General features: G+C 37.5%; 1 protein-coding gene across 3 annotated transcripts in view; it reads right to left on the bottom strand.

The window, feature by feature from the left end:
* Nucleotides 1-639: 639 nt before the first annotated feature.
* SOCS5 (suppressor of cytokine signaling 5) overlaps nucleotides 640-27136 on the bottom strand; it is a 32333-nt gene continuing 5836 nt past the window's right edge. For 2 of the 3 annotated variants that reach the window (XM_071739424.1, XM_071739423.1), the window contains exons 2-3: nucleotides 8103-8194; nucleotides 640-5824 (exon numbers count right to left, since the gene is read on the bottom strand). In XM_071739424.1, the coding sequence (XP_071595525.1) occupies nucleotides 4202-5812 (1611 nt within the window). In that variant the 5' untranslated portion in view covers nucleotides 5813-5824; nucleotides 8103-8194 and the 3' untranslated portion in view covers nucleotides 640-4201. Of the gene's footprint in view, nucleotides 5825-8102; nucleotides 8195-22254; nucleotides 22620-27136 lie in introns of those variants that run through there. The other variant, XM_071739425.1, reaches the window with a different exon arrangement.

Below are 27136 nucleotides of genomic sequence, written 5' to 3' on the forward strand. Positions count from 1 at the left end.
CTTCAGTCTTACATGCAACTTTGCAGCAGAGACTGGCTTGAAAAATTCTGCAAATATTTTGGCTTGCACACAGAGATGAAACTAAACCAATTTTGTCTAACAGAAATTCAGAACCTTTGCTTGTTTCTATATAGTGCAGAACCTTCACGTCAAATACAGACTTAATGTGACTGAGTGTCAGGATGTCTACCAGAGACACGAATTCACCACTATGAATCAAACACTATGGGCACATAGGAAGGTCTTTCAGAGACCATGTGCTTCGGACATAAAGACTATCATTTTGTAAGCTCTAAGTCTTCAAATACACACAAATTTTCAAGTACATAAATGTAAAACATGGCTTTGTAACTTATTTTCTTAAGAGAAGTTTCATTCTGACGAGTAAATCTTCTGGACAAGTGCCTGCACGTCCCTTGTGAGTATTTTCGGAAGAGTTATGCCTGCAAAACTGATAAAAATCCTAACCCGTAGACACTCATAATATAGTCAATATATAGTAAAGTTACTTTTCTCCAATTCTATGGGGACAGAGAGATCTCAAAAAAGATTTTGTCTTAATTACCTAATTAAAAAAATTGTAATTCAGTTCTACAAACAACAATCCAGTTAAAATACAAAACCTCCACGCACTAAATGTCAATGCAATAATTACATTGCTTTATTTACACAAATAATTTTCCAATGTTAGATAACATGTCATACGGAAATTACATTTATTTTAATTTCCATACCTTGGTAAACTGGAGCCGTTGCTGACTTTCTAAAATATAATGATGTGTGTTTTTATACGCAACAAAACCATTGTGTTGTGCTAACTGCTTAAAGATCTTCATTCCCACACAGCACCACCACCTCGTTCTTTTTAAATACGGTCAAAGATCTTTAAGATTTCTTTTTGCAAAACCATCTGATCAAGTAAGCCCTCTCTACAGCCCTTTCTGTAGCAATGAGAATCTCCTCAAAAAAACACTTTACAAGACCTATGCTCAAATACTTACATATTATGTAACCAAATTAGATTGGAATCAGGCTAGCAGACCTTATTACATTATATCCTACTGTTAAAAAAATAATCAGTGGTTTGTGCATATCTATTGAAGAAGACACATGTAAGATTTTCTGAACAAAACCAGAAGGTTAAAGCATACTCCTCAAACAGAAATGAGGAATCCACTACTTGCATTCTCAACATACTAACATTTTAGTGCTTTTAGAACTGAAAATGTCTTCATTAAGAAATACACTGCAACTTGAGTAGTCAGTGCTCAAGTCTACTATAAATTTAAAAGTGATTATTTTTAGCATAATCACACTAGCAAGTTATTCTGTTCATTTCAGTGAAGCAATGATTGTAAAAAGTTCTAGAGAAATAGATCATTCCATATTTGCCTGTTTTAAGGGAGCAATAAACTTCTCCATATAGACTATTTACACAAATGCAAGAGCAAACTTTCTGAGATAAGGGCTTGGGGTTTTTTTTTTTTCCCAAGAATCCACCCACAAGACTAAAAAAAAAAAAAAAAAAAAAGTGTGTTCCTGAAGCACATTGATAATGTCACAGCTAGAATCTCATCGGCTAAGTTTCTGACAAGCAACTGCAACAGGTGTAAACAAGAAGCAGGCCCCTACACTGGGACAAAGCCTGGATGCAGGTTGACCGATACTGAGTAAACTCATCTGGAATCCAAACCCAACTGAGGGAACAGTGAGAACAACACAGTGAAGGTACACTTGGGTGCAATTTCATGCTGGTGATGGTTTTTTCCTCTTTTTACGCATAAGAGCAGATTTTAAACCAGGAGTTGCATATCCAATGACACACACGCACACACACACAATTCAAAACTTAAGTGACCATTAGCACATTTGTACTCATACTTACATAAAATTAGTATTATTTACATATTCTAAACAAAGTTCCATTTTAACAGCTGAAGTCTTTTAACACACAAAAGAAAATAAGCTACTACAAAGAATGCATAACCAGAGCACAATTTTTCTACAAGCATATAAACACATTTTAAAGTGCTTTCTGGGTGCTTCAGATTAATCCCTTGCAGTATGAGCCTCTATGTAGTGCTGTTCCAGTCATTACAAAATTATTTAAATCATTCCCCTTCAGGTGCATTGCAAGTTCAAGAAAAATGACACCACCATTGATGTAAAAGTTTTACGCTCTACCAACATAAACGTATACATTAGTTAGATTCAGATGAAGCTGTCAAAATACTTTGGTTTATCATAGCTTGGGATAAATACTTGATAGAAGTTGCACCTCTCCACTCTTAAGTTTTTTGCTAAAAAAATACTCCAACATAAATTGACAGTATTCTTTGGTAAAAACAGGGCATTTGGCCAGTTTGTCTGTACTTCTTTTATTAAAATAGTGTAAAAGTGAACAAATGCCACTGCTGTACTGTCAATTTACAAGAATAACCATTCCTATTCAATGGGGGGTATCAAAACATGAAGCTTAGCAGTTAGCTATATAACAAGCTGAAATGCCTCCAGCAACCATTGCAGGGGATCAAAAATGTTTCTGCTTAACATTTATCCTTTACGTTACAAAAACTGTAAAATGTTCTATGCCTGCAGACAAGTCCATTACTTTGTGGTGACCACAGAAACATTATCCAATGGTGTACACTGTTAAGTTTCTGATAAGCATGTAACAAAAACGAGGAATACTGTGTGCTGACCAACCAATACCCAACTGCACAGTAGTTGTGCATTACCTGTATGAAGTACTAAGAGAAAAGCCTATGAAAAACTCCATTAAGTGCTACAAGTTACGTGAATATATAGAAACAGAGCAGATATACAAGTATAACACTGAACATACTGTACTTTATTAGCACAAAAAAAGCCAGAACAAGGCACAGCAAGCAGAAAAATACATCAATAGAGGGGTTAGTGTAGTGCACAAGAACAATGCTTATTGTACTTGCTGCCAAAATGTTCCCTACCTCGCACAGGTCACTGCCATAGAGAAGTAAGTAACACCACACTGTAGCAGCTGGTAAAGAAACTAGGGAGCACTCATCATTGGTACAAAACATTAAACAGGTCAGGGCATTCCAACAAAATTTTAGTGCAAAACTGTCTAGGACAGAACTATTTCAAGTTCCATCTCCAATTAAATAAGCAAACAGAACTCAGAATCTTGTTTCCAAGTAGTCTGTTGAAACTATAATCAGTGCATATTACTTTAAAACATTTTTGAAAGCGCAAATGGAAAGATATTTACAAATAAAGTATAACAGTACCATTGGAACCTGACATTTATTTCAAATATGTCAGATTTTGTATTCTAATAATTCAACGACTCATAATTTTCTCCATAAAAATATCAGACAACTTTAAATAATGAAACATTTTTTCCCTTCACTACAGCCTTCCATTGTAAGTTACTAGCAGTCAAGTCACCAAACTGTTTTAGAAAAAAAAAAAAGCAACCTTTTGTTTCATGGCAATAATCTCAGCTGTGTACTGCCACGCAATCAGTAATTCACACTGGAAGGTATTTTGCTGTCAGAGACAGTATCACCTTTGCTAACAATGCCACTTAAATCTCCAAGTGTTTAAAATAGTATTACAGTACTGAGCAGGCATATTCAAGTCTTAATGATTAGGAAACCTTATACACTGAGAAAAGCATGATTCATCTGTTAGGATAAAAAAACACTATTAACTCTCAATGGACTGCTTCTAATAGAACTGCTCTTCATTAAAAGAAAATACTCTTATTCATTAGTATTTGGAATCTTGTTTGTCAGCTAAATCAGTACTTTGAGAAGTGGAAAGTTTTCAAGAAGATAATTAAAAAAAATACTTCAGATATTAGCAAAATGCTCCTCTAGTAAAGCCTTTTATTAGCGATACATGAATGCCCCATGGAAAATGCCTTATAGTTTCTTCATCCAATTACTACAGCTATAAAAGGGAAACAAAATATTTAGAAATTAGCAAAAATATTTTCATTAGGCTTTAATGAAAAACGTGCAGAATTGTGTCTGCTTATTGTTTCCAAGAGGCATCACAACTTAGCTTGATTAACAGCAGGCAGCATCTGACAGGATACTAACACTCAGCTTAAATAGGATATTGCAGAAAAGCCAGACGTTGTTGGTGCACTCACTGCAGTTAAACTGTAACATACACAAAAAAGCATATTCTAGAAGCTTATTCTGATTTCCATTCACTTTGTTTTTATAGGTTCCCGCTCCAGCCATCGCACCCTGACTTTTTGTTTGTAGTGATACTCCTTTAGAAAGTCTTGCAACATCGAGGGTAGGGGAAGGTCATCAATTCCATCATAGGTAGTGCACCTGCAGATTACTGCCCGGCAGATATACTGCAGACTAAAGGGGAAAGTCCTGTTCAGAGACACAGTAAGTAAGGGTTCAAAAAACATGCAAGAGCTGGGGTCTTTGTAGTGTTCCAGAAGCCCTGTAACAGTGGAGGAGTGAAACACGCAGGGATCATGGGCATCAAAACTGAAGTTGTGATTCCACTGCTCAATGCGTGCGTGCAGCGATCGGTTGTAGCGACGGAAGCTCACAGAGAAGAGGTAGTCCTCTTGTGCAGAATCCCTGAGCAAAAAAGTGCCTTCAGGCTTACCCTCCAGAAGTGCTTCTGCTTCGTAGCGGTCCATCACACCCCAGTAACACGGGTTACCTGTGATCTGAAGTAAGTCCGGCACGAGGCAATGGATGTAATCAATCTGAGTGTGAACTTTCCAAGCCCCTTGCCTGCTGATATGGCTGTGGCTCTCTCCTGACACCTGACGCTGTTTCTGCCTGCGTGACTGCAGACAAAGTGTGGTCGTGTCCTCTTCAGAGTCACAGTTTCCTGGAGGTGTTAAGTTTTTGTCCCCGGTCAGCTCGGTCATACCAGGGGCTAACTTTGGTCCCAGTTTATACAATGGATTAACCTGTGCTGTAGCTTCAAAAGTATGTATTTGGGCATTGGGAGGGGGATCAACCCCTTCTTCAATACTAAGTCTACGTCTTTCTCTGAGCCTGTCTTCTTCATCTTCTGTGGAAACCAAGGAAGGATCAAACGTGTCAAAAAAGGTTGAATGCGGGCTCACGGGCGCTGTGTGTTGTTTGATGAGATGCCACTTCTGAGCCAGGTCTGAGCCTGCAGGGAAAGGGCATTTCTCAAGCATGAGTTCCGAGAGATGGATCTTTCTTTTGTTAGAAAACAGAGGTTTGGACTGTTTGCTGTAAGTTCTCATGGGAAAACACAGTCCCACAGTATCCTGTAGGCGCTGCCGCAGGGAACGGCTGCCTACTGTCCTGTTGGATACCGCATCCATGTCGTGGACAGAGCTCACCCCATACCTCCGCTCCCTCCTCTGCAAACCACTTCGCGTTCTACCAAACCTTTTTTCAGTATCCAAGGAGCTCTGGGTTTTGGTAGAGCAGGAATGCTTCTTCTTCCCACCCCAAGGAGCATGCCGAGAATAGGAGTCCCTTCGAGCAAGCCTCGCTCCTGTGGTGACACACGAGTCGTTCTCTTTCTCAATGCTGATTTCGACAATCTGAGGAATTTCTGTGACACAGTTTTGGTTCCGTCTTGACGAATTCTTTGAAGGACTTAAACCTAATTGCAAAGCAAGATTTTCTCTCAAAGGGCTGCCGGGCTGTTGTTGAGCCAAATCAGTTATCTGGATAGCTTTCTCTTTAGCAGATGAGCAACTACTGGAGTTCACAACCACGTTTTCATTTTGGCTTTCACCCTCATGGCTGAAGAGATTCTGGCACCTGTATTTGAAATTGTTCCACATCTTTCCCACTTTATCCATGGATTACGTTATCTAAATCCAAGAGGAGAAGAAACATGAGAACAAAAATATAGGTTAAAAAAAATGAGGATACATCTTCCACTATCAATTAAGTTACAAACAAAATATGACTGTTAATAGAATACACTACATTTAAAACAGTGCCTCGTGTTTGAAAAGTTATGTGGCACTGACAGGCATCACCCTGCTTTGATATTTGCAAAAATCACCATGAAGAAATTATTGGAGTAATTACAAACATTTTATTTACAAACAGCTCACCCCATTTTTCTGTAGGTACTCAGGTAGGTCTGCATAGTTGTGTTTGATGGACAGAAAATATACAGGCCAAAATTCTTCACTATAGGAAAAATTTGTAAGTCATACGCAAGGTATGACTCCCAGGCAATCTTCCTATAAGCTGCAGTAAAACAAATCCTAAAAAAAATAATTCTCTAAACTATGAGATACATTAATGAAATCCAACAAGTTCACTGCAAATATCCAGGCACATGATCTAAAAGCAAAATCTCCAGCTGCAGGCCATATAAATTTCAAGCTATAACTGACAAGATTAAAAAATTAGCACAAAAAAAAATTTAGAGGAAAAAAAAAAAACATTGAGCATTCTTAGATGAGTCAATCAGCAATGGACAGGGAAAGGCGGTAAGGTATCAACAGAGTTTTAGAATTATGAAGTCTTTGATATATTAATAAAAGCCATACATATGAAACATCTGGAAAAAAAAAATTACTGTCTGGCTTTATTACTTATGCTATAAAAGACTGAAAGAGCCCAAGGAGTTTTTCTATCTTTAGTAAGAGCACTTAAAAAGAAAGCAGCTCTGCAGCAGAAACACGATGATGGTGAATCATGAAGATACAATAACAAGATAAAAAACATTAACAGTGCATATTCTGCAACTACCTCTTTAGAAACAGAGTATGATAATTGGAACAAGACTGCCAAAAACACAGGACTGCCCTAGGACAGAGAGAAACAGGCTCATTCTGTACTAAAAAAAGTCAGGCAATGCCAAGCTAAATTAGATCTAATTAAGTTCCGAGAGAAGTGCTAAAGTTAAAGAACTAAAACGTGTCATCTTATCTAATTTAACTCTTAATGGAAACCACTCTGTTCTTTGGAAACATCAATCTAGAATTCCCTTCAGACAGGTGCACAGCTGTAAGCCTGTGACTTTAGAGCAGAATCCACTGAGACTGGGGAAGTGTCAGAGGTAGAGCTTACATGAGTCACAAAAGGATAAACAACATGAAACACCTAACTGTTGGAGGAAGAGAAAATAAAAGGAGCAAAAGCTTGCTTCCCCACTCCCTCCCCTAAGAGACTTCAGCAAATCCAGCAAGTTAGGTATCTACATCCAGCTGCACAAAATAAAACCTTAAGAATTTAGGGTGGTTACAGGAAGGTGGAGGGGAACAGGGAATTCAGGCCTTAACAGTTTCTGGAGATTTCTGGTCCAAGTTACCCAGAACACAGTGCTAATGGCAATCTGAACAACACCTAAGGAGTAATTAAGGAGGCTTGCACTTGTAAGAGAAATGTTATGCACAGAGGATGCTAGAGTTCTGTGCATAAGTGAGTCTGTAAGCAAGTGAGCAGGGAATAACTTCCACATTAAAAAACATATTCCTAAACTTGTTATTTCTGGAGTCGTTTGGACCCAGCTGGGGGAGTTCTAAGAGCAGCAGAACTAATGAAGTCAGATCCTGTACCATACAACCACGTAACATGCCACTGGAATAATCGTAGCTGTTTGCGGTGTCTCAGAATATCCACACTGACCAGGAGGCAGCATATGTTTGCTGGCTGCCAGCCTGTCAACACACTATACATAAAGTTGACTTTACCCATTTTTCTTTCAAGTTGTAAATTTCTTCCTCTTCCTAGTTACAGAGATGTTTAAGATTTCTGGGAAGGGAAAAGGAAGAGTATATAACCTCCATTCCCTTGGAAAATCAGGCTAGAAACAGTACCCATCTATGCAGCAATGAAATGGAATTACATTTCTAAGCAGACACACACTATTCAGTGGTGCCTTTTATTCTAAAATTGCTCCTTATTGCTCTCCTTTGCACTATTATTCTCAAATGCCTTTTGACTGCTAGATGGGTGAAAACTCTCTACATTTGCCCAGAAAGTTTCAAGAACAAAGAAAAAACCCAAACCAAAACAATAACAAAACCCCACCACCACACTGGCTTGGCCCCACTGTACTTTTCAAAAGTTAAATTTGAAAGGTTAACTACTTTTTGTCATAACTCAAGAGAACATAGATACCCTTCTTACCCAGAAAAGCATATGAGTCACTGTATCTTGTCTTGAGAATATACCTCAACATGAACTTGGCAGATTCCTTCTCTGAGTTGTGGGCATGATTACTACAAAGAGAAAAATGGTATTTTAGTTAGTTTTAAAAATATCTTTTAATGTAGGTATTTACAGTTAGTCACAAGTATGAAAGTTGTATTTTACTAATTACATCTTAAATGTGTGCATGGAACTATCAGCTCATTATATACATGCATATTAACATAAACAAAAATCTTTGTAGAACTTTTTCATCCATTAGAAACATGAATGCAATAGTCCAGGTGAAGACCCTCAAATGCAGCTTTTGAGAATGACCAAAGCAGCCACAGCATCTGGTTGATGGAAACACCAGGCACAATGGGCAAACTCAGGCATGTAAAATTGGTTTCCCTACATTTTGGTCTCAAGTTCAAAGCAGTGGTTCCCAAGTCGTGGCTGTCAGATCACTTCATACTGCCTCTTCGTCTTGTTTCCAGCTGCTACATCACATCAAAAGGCAGCTAAAAATACACACTTTTCTAATATTACTTTTCCAGGTAAGCAACTGCTGTTCTTGACACAAGGATGTTATACGATTGTGAAGCAAGAGGAATATGAACCATGATTCTAAAAATGGGAAGGAAGTGGAATCCTACACTAGTTCTTTATTAAAAAGAATAGGTCAGCCCTTCCCTAAAATAATTATAATTGGGTTTTTTTCAGCAATCCAAGAGGAATTGAGGGATTTAGTATGCTTGCACCACTGTCAGAAATCTTAACAGTAACAGGATAGATTATAGAAATCTGCTTCTCTGCAGTAGAACCAAACCCAGGACAGCAGTAAGGGTTAACAGAGAATATGGGGAACTTATGCTCAAGCTTTACACACAGAACAAGAAGAAAAAAATACTCAGATGTGATATATACATATATATACTGGAATAAAAAACTGTGGGTTTGAGCAATCACTAAGTGAATATGAAAAGTTAATATTCTAGGCAGAAACTCCAGAGTAATGTTGGTAACAACATTATTAGTTTCCATCCACCCCTGGAAGCACTAAAATTGCTGAAATGCTTTTCAAGTTAGGCCATACTACTGCTATTGAAAGATTCTATAAAAGTAACCTTTCCAGAGAGCAAGTAAGTTACCAATATAAGATGAAGATGAAAGAAAAACAAAAATTTTTCTGCAATTTTAACAATTATACCCATTTCTTTTTTCTTCCCATTATGTTTCTAGCAAGTCTACAAACACAAGACAGTAAAAAACCTACTATAACTGGCTCAGAGCAAGGCATTAACAGAGCAAACAAACGGTAAAGATGCTAGAACAAGGGATATATAATTTTCAATAAAGCCTTACTTAAAACATTAGGTCATGAAAGCCTCCATAGACATACTCACATTCCAACTAAAACCAGTAATGCTGTTTTACTGGGCACTGGAGACCAGGGGGCTGCACACTCACCATTTAACTAATTAAAAATCGAAAAATTATGTGGACTCTTATATTGAAATGTCATGCTTAATGGTACTTATGTGAAGTTTATACACCCTTATTTTCCCTCAGTCCTATTCAGAATCACGAACAATCAACATAACACCCATCACATCATTACTGCTGGCCAGTGGATCCTGCCTATTGGGTAAGTTGCCCTGTGGCTCTGAGAAGGAGTGGTTGCTTTGGAAACCATTCACTAATGGAAAACAGTTTCTTGAACTTGGGTATCTGTTTTAGTTAAAATTCTCAACTTTGTGTTAGAATAAAACTTGAGTCACTGGTAAAGTATTTAATATTCAATAAATTTAAATTAGTTTAAATCACAGTTCAACAGATGTGTGCTGAGGCTGACAAAATACAAATTATTTCTGAACTGGCCCTAAAGCTACTCTGGCTTTATTAAGGAGCACTGCCAGTGGTTATTTTAGCCTAAGCAGAAAATAGAATTTAATTCCACCAGAATTTACAAAAAAACCCGAACAACAACAAAACTTAAAAGAAACAAAAGGTAGCAAACTCTCTACAGGACTTAGAGAAGCAGTGAACAGTGGTGTCTAAACATTATATTCCCACTTCCAGTAAATTTAGAGACATTCAAAGCCATGAAGTTTGCAAGACTGCCGTCCTCAAGTATTCCAAGTATACAAATGATGAAACAACAGAGCTAGGAAAACCATTTGTGTAATATGATTTAAATAAAGACAACAGTAACAACCTGTCTGCAACCCTGAAATACCATGTATTTATAGATTACTCTGAAAACTCAGACCCCTCATTCCAAGTGTCACAAGACCTCACCAGAGCTTTCCACCTGTGATTTCCTATGAGGAACATTCAAAGCCATGGTTCTACACTGACCTAGACTTGTTTCACTTCTTTTACTCTCGCAGTGTTAACCTCATTTAAAAATTAGTCAACATAGAAGATTACATTAAAAATAACCTCTAAATATGTACCATCTTTACAAAAGCTGCAACACCACATAACGTAGGACACCTTGCAAGTATAGTATGCTTATTAAAAAAAAGGAATCTTGTAAATTCTTTGTTTTGGCATTTTTACATTATGATAGCTTCAAAACGCTGACAAGTAACAAGGAAAAATGTTGAAGGAAAACAAAGCCAAACAACTCTTACACATCAAAAAACCCAACAACTTGAAAGGGAGGGAAGAGAGGAGAGAGGGAAGTCACAACCTCTCTGCTCCCTGCACACCCTTCCTTCAGTTCAGTGCTAGCAAGATCCTATACAAGCAATCAGCCCAACACATTCTCTGACACTGGGGCACATCCTCTTGTACCATGGAGGTAAAGGGAACAGAGTAAGACTACATTTCTATTTGGACTGCTCCTCACTTTAAACTCATTCACTTAGCACTGACAAGAGACTCCATTATTAATGACATTTGCTTCTATTAAAAGTATGCTTGCTGAAGAGGTTAATGTCCTATTTGCACATTGCCAAATGCCTGCTTAGGCTACAGCTCCTAGGGATGCACTAACAAAGCTGCTCACATAAGCACTCCTCAACCTTATTCAGTCAAAATGAATAAGGCTGGCAAACACCTACTGTTTAAAGTAACCCACTTGAGGGAGGAGGAAAGGGCAATACTAAGGATTACAAAGCAACTTCTTCCCTTCCAACACATATTCCAGAAATATGCATTAGTATTGTAACACTAGAGACAACATTTCTTAAAAAAAAAATAAACAAACAAGGAGTATGTTGACTTAAGTGGAATCATGGATTTTTCTACACACATACACAAAGATGTGCTCATTGCAGACAGCTTGAAGAACCAATTTGGAAGACTGCAGGGAAGAGGTGGCTGTTATTTTTTTTTTAACTAGACAAGGAAAAGAGGACAAGTGTTCCAAGTGGTCACGAAAGCCTTAAGGCAAAGCACAATCTTTTTCTTCTTTCCTTTTCAGAAGGATGTGAAGGTCTGAACTCCCAAATCAAAACTTAAACCTGCCAAGAAGAGGTAAGGGATACCAAGCTGTATTTCTAGCAACACACAAAATTGGCAAAGTCAGCATTGCTACCAAAAAAAATGGTATCATCCTCTTCCTGGCCACCTGTGCTGGTGCAGGAGGTGGTATGTAGACCGTATGGCTGTTCAGTGAACCAGCTCAAGGAACTGATCCAGACTAAAATGAATTCTCAGAAAAAGTATCAGTCATTTATTCCATCTGCTTTATGGCTTCTGTATAAACATTCATGTTAACACAAGGGAGGAGCAGATGAGGAGGGGGGAGAAGCAGCAGCCAGGGCAAGACTGATTCTTTCCACAGCAGTGCTGATTTCTTCTGCTCACAGTATTAAGACCTTAGATGGATACTTTTCTGAGAGCAATCTCAATTTGAGGCCTATGTATCAATCAGCTGCAGGGCTCTGGCTGTGAAGAGAGAAATTAGCACTATTTAAAATGCTGCTTTGAACATGCATGTTTAAAGTTCAGCCACTGAAAACATTTATTTCAAAAATAAAATGCTGAGCTGGCTTGATGTGGCCTGCTAAAACACAGGGAAAGCTGCAAGTCTTAAGGGCTTATGATGGCAGGCTGCCAAATCAAAGAAAAATGTTATTTTGCTATTGTTTCAATCTGAAAGTAAGAAGTAACCTCCTCCCTGCCCTCGGTGCAGATTCACAATGAGAAAAAGCACTCTCAGCTTAGATAGCTGATGTTCCACCAGTATCTTTCCAAGCAGCTACACATTGGTAACTTTAGTTCAAAAATACTATTTCAGTGTTTTTAGCAGTGGAATAAACCTTACAGGTCTTTGCTAGGCCTTGGGGTTAAAAAGACAATGTCAGCACTACATGTGTTAACATGTTAGGTTAGAAAATAGTGCACAGTTACCATCCATTTATGTCTGGAAAATCAAAAATCCCCAGAACAGAAAAACATCAACAGAAGAAAAGAACATGAACAACACTGAACAAAAATAGAGATAGTTATTTCTGAAGTACTCTTTTCCCTGTACTACTCTGTACTACCATTATTAGAGGATAATAAGACAGCCATCATTAAAAAAGCTAATACTCCTAGTATTAGGATCACAGAACTATCTATAGCAAGCATAAGCTTCACACATTAGTAGAGAAATACTGCTACACAGACCTACTGAAAACTCCACATATTCAGAGATATCTTTGATAGAAGGCCTGAAAGTTCACAGCAATTATGTATATTAATTCCAAGACACCCACGAATCACTTAGGCAGTATCCTGATAGCCACTCACCACAATACACAATAAAAATAAAAGGAAACAGTTTCTTTTAAATTACCTCCACACATGCTAAGTAGGCAACTCAGAACTTCACCTTACCATTTGAAAAAATCAAAGAACCAGCATTAAGTTAGCAAAGTAAGGTACCTGCTATGGAAGAGAACTCCAGGTAAACACACTGAAATAATGCTTTCTGTGCTGCTATGCTTAACTCACCTCAATCAGAAGTTGCCAATATAAATTTTAAATTCATATGGACAGAATAAATGGTTTCAGTCAGTGTTCAAGTTACGTATGGCAGCCCTCTTGATGGCCTCTGCAAAAGCCTCAAGTAGCCTGAAAAAAAAGTTACGAAGCTCTCCCCTAGCAGGGCAGAATTTTCTACTTTTAAGAACACTAATGAAGCATACTCTTTTCTAACAAGTTCTAAAATATATATATACACCTTTATTTGATACAACAAGTTGTCTAATTCGTATGTAATTCTTGGGAGTTCCAAATTGAGAAAAAGAATACCTTAACAGCTATGCCTCACTAAAAGGAAACTGGAAGCAAAGTCGAAAAGTTGGGTCAATCTTATGGTGCATCCTTGACCAGCACAGTAGAAACATCCAATTTAAGATTCTTTGTAAACAGCATTTCATTCTGTTTGCAACTTGGCTACTTGCAAACAGCTAATATCTCTGTTCTTTGATTGATTTATACTCTTTTAACAGTCTTATTTCTTTTTGCTTGATACTCTACATTTTTCAAAATCTCAACAGCCTGCCTGATGCCTCCCCCTCACCATAGTACCCTTGGTCTCCACAAGCTTAAAAGCATTTCCTTTACACACAGAGCTTTTTCCAGGCACTTCTTTCAGAGCTCTTCCCATGCTTCCTTTCTATCCAACCAAGCAAAGGATCATATTCTAGCTTGCTGCCACACCTAAAAATCGATAAAAACAAAAGTTCTACTTATCTTTCTCAAGTGGTTTATCTACAATGGTAAGTACACAGGTAAAAGCAGCATTGCTTCTCAAGCAATTTGCAAGACATATCAAAAAAAGCTGCCCTTCTTTCACATTTGAGTGACGTGGACAAAGTTCAAAAGTTTCTAGAACCACAACAATTGAGAGGAGTGACAGCCTAAGCAGTGATTTCTTAGGAACTGCAATTAAATAAGTCAATGTTAACCTCAAGACTAAATATTGTTACCTGCATTTAAAAATTAATTAATCCGTAGCGCTATTAGTTTCATTGTTCTTCAATGCTGTGTTTGATGAAAATTAAAAAAACACTGAGGTTTTATGGATAGCCTCTGTATTTTTTTTATCACTGCTAACATTACTGGAGCAAAGCACCTGATAGCAGCCAAGTCACACATGTGAAAGACAGGAAAACCCAGGAAAATTGCACAATTTGCTTCTCTCTGCAGCAACATATTGACTTGAAATATTTAATTGTAATTTATAGTTAAACTATATTAATGGATGACCTGTAAATTGGTCAAACTCCCTTGTGTCACTGCAATAGTGTAGGGAGATTAAAGTTCAGGTTACTTGGGAGAAAACTGTTGGATTTGCCTAGTGTCTTATCCAGCTACAGCTACTCTCTGCATCAAGTAGAAGGTACCCTTGGATGAGCCATTCTGATAGAATCCACAGATATATAAAGTAACCTTCATAATGACTTAATTCCCAATTTAATACTCCATCCATCACTATAGCACCACCAGCACCACTTAGATCAGTTTCTGCATAAAACATGGTTTCATAAACTGGAAGCATCTTCAAATACTTGCAGAATAAGGGATTTAACCAGTGAAATATTTGGCAAGTAAGGAGTTAAAATCCTTCCTAGGACTACCCCACAGCTGCTGTCAGCAGTCAGGCTTGTCAAGAGAAGCTTGGGCTGCCTTGACAAGACTAATTGGCAGCAAGCACCTGGCTCCCTAGGCTGGGCTGGGGTAGGTAAAAGAATACAAACCCTGCAAAGAAGGAGAAGCTGGAAGGCTGCCAGTAGGTCTAGCCTGTTTCATGTTTTCACTTTGATCCACAGGCAACTTAATCCTAGTCTATACCTAGTTAGAGGTATCAGAAGTATTTTTCTGCAACTTTCCAGCTGAAAATAACCCATGCTTTATGGTTCTGTACCTGCGAGCTCTGCCACTGAGGGCACACCAAGCCTTGCTGTGCAGGGTAACACTGCAGCACAGCCAAATGCAACATCAACACTGTTATTAAATTGCAACAGAACTGAAATTTTGGGTTTCAAATGCCACCAATAATTATCTTAAAGGAGTTATAACAACTTTAAAGTTACAGATTATATGACAGAAAATCAAAACTTGACATTTTATATATTGGGCATAATAAAGCATGTGAAATGATGGTTTGATACATAGCAAATTAAAGGAAGGTGGGGAGAAAAAAAAAAAAAAAAAAGAAAAAAAAAAAGTAGTAAGAACCCAAACTTTCTGGAAACTAGATAAAAGGACAGGGAACTTTAAGTAGGACTTCTAGAAGTCAACTTATTTTGACCTCTACTAGCAATTACAGTTTCAATGAATTTTAAACTTTCTGAAATTCTGACCTTTGTTTGTTGCTTTGGTTTTGGTGGGGGGTTTTTTGTTTGTTTTTCTGGTTTTTTTTTTGTTTTGTTTTGTTTTTTTGTTTTTGTTTTTTTCCAATATTAAAACTCAAGTAAAAAAACCACAACAACACATTAGCCTTGCAGGTTCATCCTGAGGTACTGAGATTTCTCTTAGGAATAAGGAAAAAAAATGTTTTTTAACTTTACCCAAGTTTCATCTCACTGAACCTAAAGTGTTTTATTATATGCACACACACATAAAAATTAATACATAAATATATATGACATTATTATATTTCAGATTTTTATTTGTTTTGTGCAAGACTAAGTATAAATAGTGAAAATTCAGGACTAAATTTCTTTAAAGCAAAGTACTCAGCAGAAACTGCACCTATGCCTCTGCCAAGTTTCACATTTTAGGCACTTTACTTTTATCTTACTAATCAAGAATTCCAACAATGTAAAGTAGCACGAATATTTCCATAACATAAATCATTGGAAATTTAGAAGTGCTAAAAGAAGAAGTCAGTACTTGTACACAGTTTCTGCATGAAAGGCATTTCAGTTACTAAGTGTTAATGCAGAATTATGGAGTTTGTGAAATCAAGAGGCTGTAATGGAACCACTTGATAGTCACACCACTGCTATCAGGAGGAGAAACCCACCCCAACAGTTACCAAGTATCCTGCTCTGCTTTTAATTGAACATGTAATATAAATACATCTAAACCCAGTCTAGTGGAAGGTATCCCTGCCAACAGCAGGGGACTAGGAACTAGATTGCCCTTTAAGGTCCCTTCCAATCCTCATCATTCATCCTGTGGAAGAACCCCACCGTTCCTTTAACTGATAGTGATGTTAAGCAGTGTTAATACAAAGATGCATTAGTAATCTTTGAAAAGCAAAGGATCAGTGAAATGAGATTTTTAGTTACTAGAGTTACTGCACTAACAAGTTTATCAGAGCAACGGCACAGCAAAGAAGCCAACTCTCTCCAAAACCTCATCTCCTTTTGTATTCTGAACCTTTACACAAAGATGACTTAGCAGTAAATTTAGAGGCTTTCTTGGTCTCTGCTCATAAGAAAAGAGACTTCTGTGTTTTCAAAAGGAATGCTCATGATTCAAAACATTGTATAGAAATACAAAATAAAAACTTCAGAAAAAAAGCCTAGCTCCTCATGCTGCCAAAAATTTAAGGCTATCACTATATACACTGGATATGCATCAGAGAGACTGAACAGTCATTGATAAAAGTCAGGCCTGTCTTTCATCTTAAGAGCATCTATTGCCTCAATCCATTACAACTGAAGTGTTAAACAGATTATTATGTTACTGTCTTATCTTTAGGGAGCTGAAGTCTATTGCATAGTGAGATGCAAAGGAAGTGATTCATCTTTTTTCATGGATAATGCAACCAGGTACATCAACACTACCCAAATGAAATGCTTATTCAAGCAAAGAAGTATCTGTGTATGTTAGCAAGTGAGCTTCCACAGGATGAGGATTTTCTAAGAAAAATATACTTATTTTATTAGCTCCTAAATTCTTCTGAAAATAATATATGAATGCTTTGGGTTTTGTTGTTGCTTATCTAATACTAAAACAGCTTCCTGTTTTTCATTAAGGGTTGCTGCACCAAGACCTACTCATAGGCCAGCAACTCACTGGTTAGCTAATGTGCATTCCCACTAATCAATAGGAAAAGACAACTCACTAACCTGGGATACCACTCTAATACCCAACACACACATCAGCACTGGAAAGCTGGTAGGTATTCATGGGCTTCTGTCTGATAGAGGGAAGTATAAGTTATAGGCTGCAGGAACTCCAAGAAGATGCAGCAAAAGAACAGACCAGAATAATTAATCTTTACACCAGCACTACCAGCTGCTCAAGACTAATAAAGCTAACAATCCTCTTTTGCCCTTGATTAGATTTATGAAAACAGAGATCCAGTTGTATGAATGGTTTAAGAGACTGCATTTCTTGCAGGAAGTTTGCAGCACCACATAAAACTGAGACAACCTAAATAAGATGAATACTGGATAATGAAGTTGACAGAGAGCAGGTATTTAAAAAAAAAAACAACAAAAAACAGCAAAACACCACCATGCAGAAAAACAACCCCCAGAACACAATGGAGAGAAAATGAGTGGTTGATGCTATTCCATCATACCTTGAGATGGTAATTTACCATTCCCAGCATAAAAGGAGCAGTAGAGTACAGGTCTTTCTAGACTGATTAGCAGAATTTAGCCACAGCCAGAGCACCCTAAGGGTGATTTAGTCCATGATAAATAATCTATGATTGCTTTGCTGCTATTGAAAGGGATATTTCTGCTTTGCCCTCATCCCTTGCACCAGTTCCAACATCCATCTGACTTCAATTCTCACTATAAGTTTATTAATGGAAGCACCAGACAGACAAACAGCTTTTCAGCTAGGAAAAAGAAGCCAGAAGAAACAAGTGACAGTGTAAGGGTCTGGGGTCTAATGCAAGGAGTAAAGGTGAGAAGACCCAGCAACAGTGAGCTGCTGACACTGGTTTAGTCATTTCTGTGAAACTCCACTCCTTAATGTTAAACCAGATTAAATGAAAGTCATAATTGTGAAACAAAAAGATAAAATGAAGCCTTGAGACTAAGACTCGTGTAGGAAAATACTGTACATTTCAAAAGATTCAGAAGCCATAGCACTGTTAAAAGGCAAATCTATTAACACAAAAATACAGGAACTATTCATGTTCATTTTTTTCAAAAAGATGGTTCAACTGTTACTTAAAATAACACAAAATCTACATAAACGTTTTCAGGACAACAGGGACAACCTGTTCAATACATGATGTCTGAAAGCCATCATCGTTAAGTACTGTTAATACAATAAAGAAAAATTTGATTCTTGATGTAGAAATATAAATAGGAGAGATGTGGCAGCCCCTCCACCTAGCTACTGTCATATTGTCACCGGGAGTTCCTGATGGAAGACATGCACAGTGATCTCAAGAATGAGAACAGCAGAAGTGTCACTCTCATTAGCAGATGGAAACTAAAAAATAAAGTAAATAATTAGGATACCTATGATTAACCATAGTTTGAGCACTCCAAGAGCATTAGATAAAGCTGAAGCGTCAGAATAAATAAAGCCAGTTGTACTACTACACAGACCTCAAATTCTTCTTTGGCAAGAGTTTACCAATCAGCTGGGGTAAAGGAGGGGAAAACCAGAAAATACTATCCAGTCTTTGAGTTGCACATGAGACTGCAAATTTCTGACAGCACTGGCACCAGTGGCACATAAGCACAAAGGTTTACAGCTGGCAATGTAGAACCTGCCTTGGTTTGAAGAAAAGCCAAGATTTACCTTCATAACAATTCTGATAGTCAGCCAGATTGGAACTACTTTCAGCAATATTTGTCTCTTCTATACTGAACCAACACGAAAAAGAAACTTTTGCTCAATCAGTTACCAACTTACTGTGAAGCTACCACAGCTGCAGTGGGCTCTGCTGCTAGCTCAGAAGGACAGCAGTAAAATTCAGTCAAGCTTCTCTCAACTACATAACTGACATGGATTTTGCTACAGGGGAAATGTATGAAAAAAGGCTACGTTAAGCTATAGGTTATTACCATGAATGGTCATCTTAAGGTGTGAACAAGCCACCTTAAAAGTAGCAGAGACATTCAGTCTACCTGATGGGTTTAAAGTCTTCTTCCCAACAAGAGAGACATGTCTTGGAAAAAAACTTATTTTTAAAATTTGTTACCATCACTTAATGCTTCCCACTATCACAACACATTCTGTGGCTTTCTGCAGCTTACTGCTTTGGTCTGAAATTTATAACCCCCACCCCCCCCCCCCCAGTAGCTATCTAAAATAGTTTTTCAGTGTTGAAGTTGCTGTATGGAAATTGCCAAAAAAAGTTACATTTTGTGTGTCTTAAAAAAGAAAAAAAAACCAACACCACCTCCTCATCTTATAAATTCAGGAAATGTGGACTTTGTGTGGCATATCTCCTGCTGCTCTTACAGAACTACAGCCAAAATTGGTCCAGTTTGGAACTCCTGAAGAAAAAAAAGCAACTTTAGTTTCATTGTCTAAGCAGTCTTTCCAGCTTTTATCTGTTAAGGTCTCCAAAGAATCAGACTCAGCTGCTTTAGATGATCATCACAGCAATCACTGACTTTACTCATACAAAGGGATTGAGTACACTCCCTACAATCCATAGCTACACCTTACTATGATGGGTGGTAACCCTGTTATGCTCACAAGGAACACAGCTGCTACAGGAGAAGCCACTGCTGTAAATAGTGCAGGTGTTGGCTGGAGTCTGGAGGCATTGGGGAGCTGATGGGACAGGAAAGAAGGAGTAATAAGTCCATGATTCTGGAGCTGATACGTGCCAGGGCTGTCTCATAGATCTCCTACCTGGCTTTCTGCATAAGGCCACTGTCACTGGTCTGGGACAATTCTGGTTCCCAGTACAGTTTACTGCAGTATAGAGAGCCACTTGAAAGAAAAATCCTGCTGAGCACACAGAGGGCAGACAGTCTCCAGATTTTTCAGAAAAAATTGTCAAATTTGGCAGATTTGCATATAAAATTAAAACATTACATATCAGGCAGAGGTCACTCACTGACAAATTTCAAATACATGTTCCAGTTCTGAGGTGCACTACAATATTTCAAAGAAGAGACTGCCATATGAAAATAGCACACACAAATCCATTCTAGTTTTGTTTCTGAAAACAGATGAAGAATTTTGGCTGAAAACTGTAAAGAAAATGAAACTCAAAGCAAAGAAAAGGCACAACAACTTCAGTCAAAAAAAATCAGAGTTCAGAAAAATTATAAACAACTTCAAACAGCATCTCTTAAAAAATGTTAGCACTTCCTGTTATCTGTGGAAGAAAGACATGAAGAAAAACCACCACTGAGAACAATGACGGGTGTGAATTCCCATGCTCACGCTTTGCTACAGAAATTTACAGTTGCACAAAACAGGACTCTGTCAATGATACAGAATTCCAGCTATTCAAATTGTCCATTATGAGTTTGCAAACATGATGAACAACAAGAAACTCAGGATCTGTCTAATGGCCAATGCCAGGTTCAGTGAAATGACATAGCAGACACAAGTAAAACATAAAACTACCTTCTTATCTAAAAACTCCAACAATTTGTTTAGTCATTGCGATCAGGTAGCATTAACACCTTGATTTCTCCAGAAAACATTTCATGAAAGGCAAGTCAGAGCAACCTTTGTAAACCTCAGAGACATTACTTTCAATTGGAAGACTTCACTGCCTTGATCTTGCACAAAGGCCATGCTCCATCCTCAGAGAACTGAGTGGAGGCAGTATTCAAGAAAGCAAAACAACACAGGCATACAAGACAATACTCTGAAGTTATTACAGAAAAAAAGAGCACTTTTAAGCCCACAGTGAGGAGGAGCTCAAGTCCAGGAGGACCAGATTAAGTGACTATGCTACTGCTGACACACAACAAGCTTCAGCTCTGCAGAGTCCAAACACACAGAGCTGGATTTCACTTCCCCTTTGCTGCTGCTCCTCACCAAGAAGGCTCACATCCATCTTCTTCCTTTGCACTCCCATACCACCAAAGTACAAACAGTTTACTCCTATCTGTTTTATTCCTCCATGTATAGGATTGGTATGCTTGCAAAGCCTTCTAAACAGCAATTTTCTACACCCATTTATTTGAGCCATAGATTTAGCTCCTGCACAGACACATTTAACTACTCACACTGCCTCAAATGTTGAATTAAATCACTTCCCATTAGAGCTAAATATGGAGCTCAACTCCAGAAATAGTAAAAAGATTATAAACTACATATGCAAAGCTAAATGAGTAGGAAACAATGATCAGAAGCAGTGGATTCATCCATGCCTAAGGAACTTACAAATGGTGCTGTATCACTAGGCCCACTGACTAAGATTTAAGAGATTGAAGTTTGCAGATTCTTTTCCTGATTTGGCTTCCATCATGGTCCCAAATCAAAAACCATAGTTTTTCCCAACATATATGTATCTCTACTACCATCGACCAGAATTTTTGCCAGAATACCTGTATCTGTACTACCACCATAAGTCCTGCTATCCACAGACCATGAGGGTTTCTGACAGCACAGGACAGCTAAGATAAAGACTACTTTTCCATGCTAATAATAAACTCAGTTACATTTGCAAAGTGTTTCCTTCTAGATCATTCCTTTCATCATTACTGTGGTATTTTTATAAGAGAAAAGTGCATACTGAGCATTAAGAAAACTTACAGTGACTAATGACACTGAAGAACTCAAACATCCTTCTGAAGTGAGACACCAGCTGAATACCACCACACACTATTTAATGACTAAAGGACATCATTCTGCTGCTGAAGAGTACCACTGTTGTGTCCTCAGTGTCTTCCTGACACTAAAGCAATGTGCATAAACTAGCAAGGCAGAGTAGAAGCAGTTCTGCTAGTTAAGTGAGCCATGATGTCAGCATATGAAAACAAATCAACAACTATTGAATTACTGTCCTCTCTGAATTCAGAATAACTTGAAAAAAGACAGAGCACCACGCTTTAGAGATGACAACCTCACTGTTGGCAGGAAATTTGGAGGTAGTAGGCTTCAACAATGCTTCAGCATCAACTTCTTTCTAAGCATGAAAATACCAAAAGCTTTCACAAAATTGCCATCAATTTTATAAGCAAGCTGTCTGCCAGTAACTTTCTTGCTAAGCTATATCAGTTCTATCCTTGTGTGAGCAACAGCTTGCAGTAGATCCACAAATTACCTAGGTAACAGTTTAGAAAACCTTATTAGCACCTACCTCTATGCTTGCCTTTGGCAGAAGTTTTGGACTTATTTTTATGTTCAATTAATCCACAGTCACATTCTTCATCGAAAGCCTGCTGGAAAAACTCAACTTGCTGGAAACAGTAACTGTAATTACTGACCCTCTTCAAGTCAGCCAAAATTAAATTGCAAAGTAGATTTTTTGGCATTAGAGTTATAAGTCAATGGTACAAAGAAAAGCAAGTCTGTGTGTAACAGATTAAACCAAGCCAAATATTTGTGAGAACTCAGAAAATTAGATAGAAGTGGTCAGCTTACAGGGAATGATTGAGAGTGGACACTGGACAGAGTAGCTTTTATACTGCATAACAAAAAGGGCTAAACTTTGCACACTTTTTCTATATCAAACTTATGTCAAACAAAACATTAATATTAAAAAGGAATACAATTTTAGCAAATGTCATAATGATGAAGAAATTGTAAACCACAGGTGTATGGCATTTTATCTCCTTACATAACAATATTATCTTTTCTCCACAGTTTTCAGGTTTGCTTTATTAATTGCTCTCTGGGAATATAAGGAAAGGAAAAATAATTAGAACATCTGTATTTTTAAGGAAAAAATGCCACTGTTGGTGTCCCATTAAGAAATATGAAATTCTATACATCTGTCAATGAAACTGGCAAATTGAGAATCTTACCACTGATTACAGACTTTAAAGCAAGTACAGGGATGACATATCCCTCAACTATGCACATGCTAACTTCACTAGCATTGAGATGATTTGTACAAAACTGATTCACCTCATATTTGACAAAAGTTTAAAAAATATTACAGAATTCATGGGCTATCTAGATCTCTTGCAGTCTTCTTTTCTACTGCCACAGTCAAAGTAAGGGAATTATTTGCATAACCAAAACAAAACTTGATTTTATAAATTGATAATTTTTGAGCCTATGAGAAAGAACTTACAGGACTAAGACCAAAGTCATTTATATCTCAAGAACCATTTACAAAACAGGTATAAAAGCAAATCATCAGCTTAGCTATTTTCACCTATGTTGCTTAGGAAGAACATTTTCTATTTAAATAAACCAACGGTATTGCTTAAAACAGGTCTGTAAAGTTCCTCTAGAGGTCATTACAATGAGGATTTCAAAAAATAACAGTTAAATACAGACAGCCTCAAAAAGACAACTGGTAACATATTAATACACAAATTTTTTTCATTCATAAAATTCTGATTAAAACTAGTTAACAACAAATGCCAAACAGCACTCGCCCCTCCAAAAAAAAAAAAACCAAAAAACCCAAAACCCCAACATTGATCAACAGATGTGTGGAAAGAAGGAATGAACCAAATACTGCACAAAAGCAGAGTTCAAAATTTCAGACCTCTAAGGAGTTAGCCCCTAAAAACTGGCTTCCAAACCTAGTCCTGGAAACAACTTAAATAACAAAAAGACAGTTTTGCCTGAATTATATCCATTTCTATGGTCTCCAGTAGAACAAAATGTTATTCCAATCCCACATGCCATACTGAACCAAGAGGCCAAACTTCAAACTAAAATACATGATGGCTACTACATTTTCAGACACAAATTACTCTACTTGCCTGGACCTTAAGGCCCTTTACCTTGTTTATTCAGCTCACAACTGTCCAACAAGTATCAAAATTAAAAAACTTGTTAAATGCAGCAGTGGTCATCAGTCATCCACATAACCAACTATGTGCTACATTTGAGTGTAATTACTTGATAGTTTTGAATTTTAGGCACATTCCTTCTGAAAAAAATAAACCCCACTAAAAATCCTTTAACAGATGTTTCGCTCCCAATGGAGTTTGAAAGAACAAAACCATGTCATATGTATATAAGGACTAACAGTTCTACAGACAAAAAATGCTAAATCCTCTAACAGATGCTTCAGACATTAAGGAATTTGAGAGAACAAAACCGTATAATCAGCACATGAGAACTGACACTGGTCAGTCCAGACTCAAGGCAAAGCAGTTTTCTCACTTCTTAAAGCATAACTGTATCAGCATCATAAAATTCAAACTTCTGACCAATTCCCAGATTTTCTCTTTTTAGTTCCAGTAAAGGGAAACAGTAGATCAGCAAGTAGATGAGCAATACAACTACCTCTAGAATACCATGTGGATTTACTGAACTTGCAAAAATTCTAATTGCGACATGAACGCACCATAGAAGACCGTAAAAAAGTTATTTTTGAATTCTCACACTGGGAGACTAATTGCTAGGTTATATTTCTAATGAACAACAACACAAAAAAAACCCCAACAAAAAAAAATCATCCTTGAAGTGAATAGTAATTAGAAACTCTATTTCTCCCAGTGCACAATGTATTAAGCTTCCAAAATAGCTTCAAAAGTCCTTTGTACACATTCTGTTCTAAAGATAACTGTGTCATCAAAAGAAACCAACAACCACAATGGCCTAATCCAAGATGGGTCAGAGGTTTTTTAATAGCCCAAATCAGGCTATAAGCTAATAAAGTTGACAAATACTAACAGGCATCTGAGGCACTCCTGAAATGGGATATAACATAAGAATAAGGACAGATCATCGAAAGGCAGACCTAGGAAAAACCCTGTCAGGCCAATACATGGTGCTGAGCAAAGAATACAAGAATAGGTGAAATATTTATAAACACATCCCTGATATCCTCTCCCAGAGTTAGTATTACTAGAGGTAGTACCTTTGCATTCTCTGAGATGATATTAACAGAAATTTTCTTCTCATATTCTTAATCTGAATTACTGCATATACTTTGTCTTACAGCTGTAAGAACCAGAGGTCTTGTTGTCTTGGTTCCATAAATAAGGCATCCAGATCTTTAGGACAATAATTATGAGGCACTTCTTCAGCAGACAGACCACATGTTTTTTAAGACAAAGCTGGTCTGATACTGAAACTTTAAATCCAGTTGATACCCAGCACTGTTGCAATCTGCATTAAGACCTGCCATTAATAAATAAAAAATTAAGAAAAATCAAAGCAGATCATGTTTGTTGCAAAAGTTCTAAAGAATGTAAAATGTTTAAACAATTTAAGGCACTGGCAAGAACCTGCAGAAATACACAGTGAGATCTTGGCAGCAGAAACCTTGTTCATTGGATTCAAGTGCTTTTTCTTACATTAAAAGGGTGTGCCTAGATGAGACAGATTTGAGAGAACAAATCCCTGCAGTCTGAAAGGACAACACAACACTGTTACCCCTCTGCAGCCCCCCACCTCTTCACAAACCACAGACAGGCACCCAAAGTTGGCCCCTGGCAAGTTAAGTCTCCCTCAACAAACCATCACCAACTAACCCAGTAACCAGAGGAGAAAAGAAAGTAGATAATGGATTAAATTATCTGGTTGAATAAGAATTGAGAAGGTGTGTCAGAGGATCTGGGGACCCTAAGCAAGTAATAACACAGGTTCACAGGTCCTATTTAGGGCAGGTCAGACAGTAGTTTTTATTAACTACAACAGGGAGAACATTGACAGCATCTCTCCTGATTCTCTAACAAGTGATCACAGAGACCCAACCTATTTACTGTTTGAGAAAAAGCAAACAAACTGTGTCAACAAAGCCAGGGACCAATCCCTCAGAGGGATGAATTCCTCAAGTCCCTTGCTAACAGCCTTAGTTCCAAGAAGGTCCAAACAGTGACAGTTTGGAGAAACAGCTCTTGGTGGAGCCTACAGGAGTGGCACACCCACCCAGTATTATGCTATCTCAGAGGTGGGGAACTGGAAACAATCACAGACCACTAGCTTTCAGTTGAAAGGAATATTCTTTTAGTAAAATATAACCTTTTAACTTGACCTCTCCATCTTAAGCATTAATACTTTTAGCACCACAACTGTCCGACAGCTTAAAAATACATAGGTATCTTCCTCTTCCAAACCATGAATAAGACCAATGGATGAGAAATTAAGTCTACCTCGTCTAAATACCCACAAGACACAAGTGAATAGAGTTCCTAACTTATTGAACAAATCTTAAATTAAAAATGTGTTTTGATAAATTGCTGGTTTTACTGCTCATCCAGCACATCTGAAGTAATAAACTGCAAACCAGTTTTAAAACGCTATTTGTATATTTAATTGAATTTCTCTTTCTATTGAGGTGAGGTTTAACCTAAACAAAAAAAAAAAGTATGTAATCCACCATTCCCCAGCAGAAATTGCAAAACTAAAGACCTAAGAAAACAAAGTATCACCTAAGCAGTATACATGTTTAACCAAATCTATCACACAAGGATTACAGTGAAGTGAAGAATAAAGATAATTTCCAGCCTAAAATTCATTCACTTCATCCATATGCTACATCAAAAGAATAAGAGAACTCTTATTGCACTAGTGGAATGATTAAAATACTCCCCTATTCAAAGCCAAATGTAAAAGCTTTCCAAAAACTAAGTTTAGTAATGGGTACTTTTTCCAGAAGTGAATCGGGCAGTAAATCAGACTCTGCTGCACAGACCTTGCTTCAAAAACTTCATGTATAGAAGCAGAGTATATAGCTAGATATAAAAGCAGATGTACCTAAACAGACAGAATTCAAGTATCAAAAGTTAGAAACATCTTAGAGATTAAAGTCTAGTGTTCAAGTTCTTTTCAAGTAACAGGGTAATTGCAGGTCTGCTCTATTTAAATGTTCATCCTCAGCTAGCCAAGTTCCATGAAGAAATTTAAGCCAAACTGGCAAAAGCAATTATTACAACCCAAGTTTTTGCTATTAAAGGCCAAATACACCAAGAGGCTATCTTGCTCAGTTTTAACAGTCTTGATCAAGCCTAAATAATTCAACAGCAGTCCTTTAGTCTCTACTAGCCTAATGGGAACATGTTTCTTCATTCAAAGATTCTTTCTATCATTCCATGTTAGAGGTGCTAGCT

Source organism: Heliangelus exortis, chromosome 3 (assembly GCF_036169615.1).
Source record: "Heliangelus exortis chromosome 3, bHelExo1.hap1, whole genome shotgun sequence".
In the NCBI taxonomy this organism is placed as follows: Eukaryota; Metazoa; Chordata; class Aves; order Apodiformes; family Trochilidae; genus Heliangelus; species Heliangelus exortis.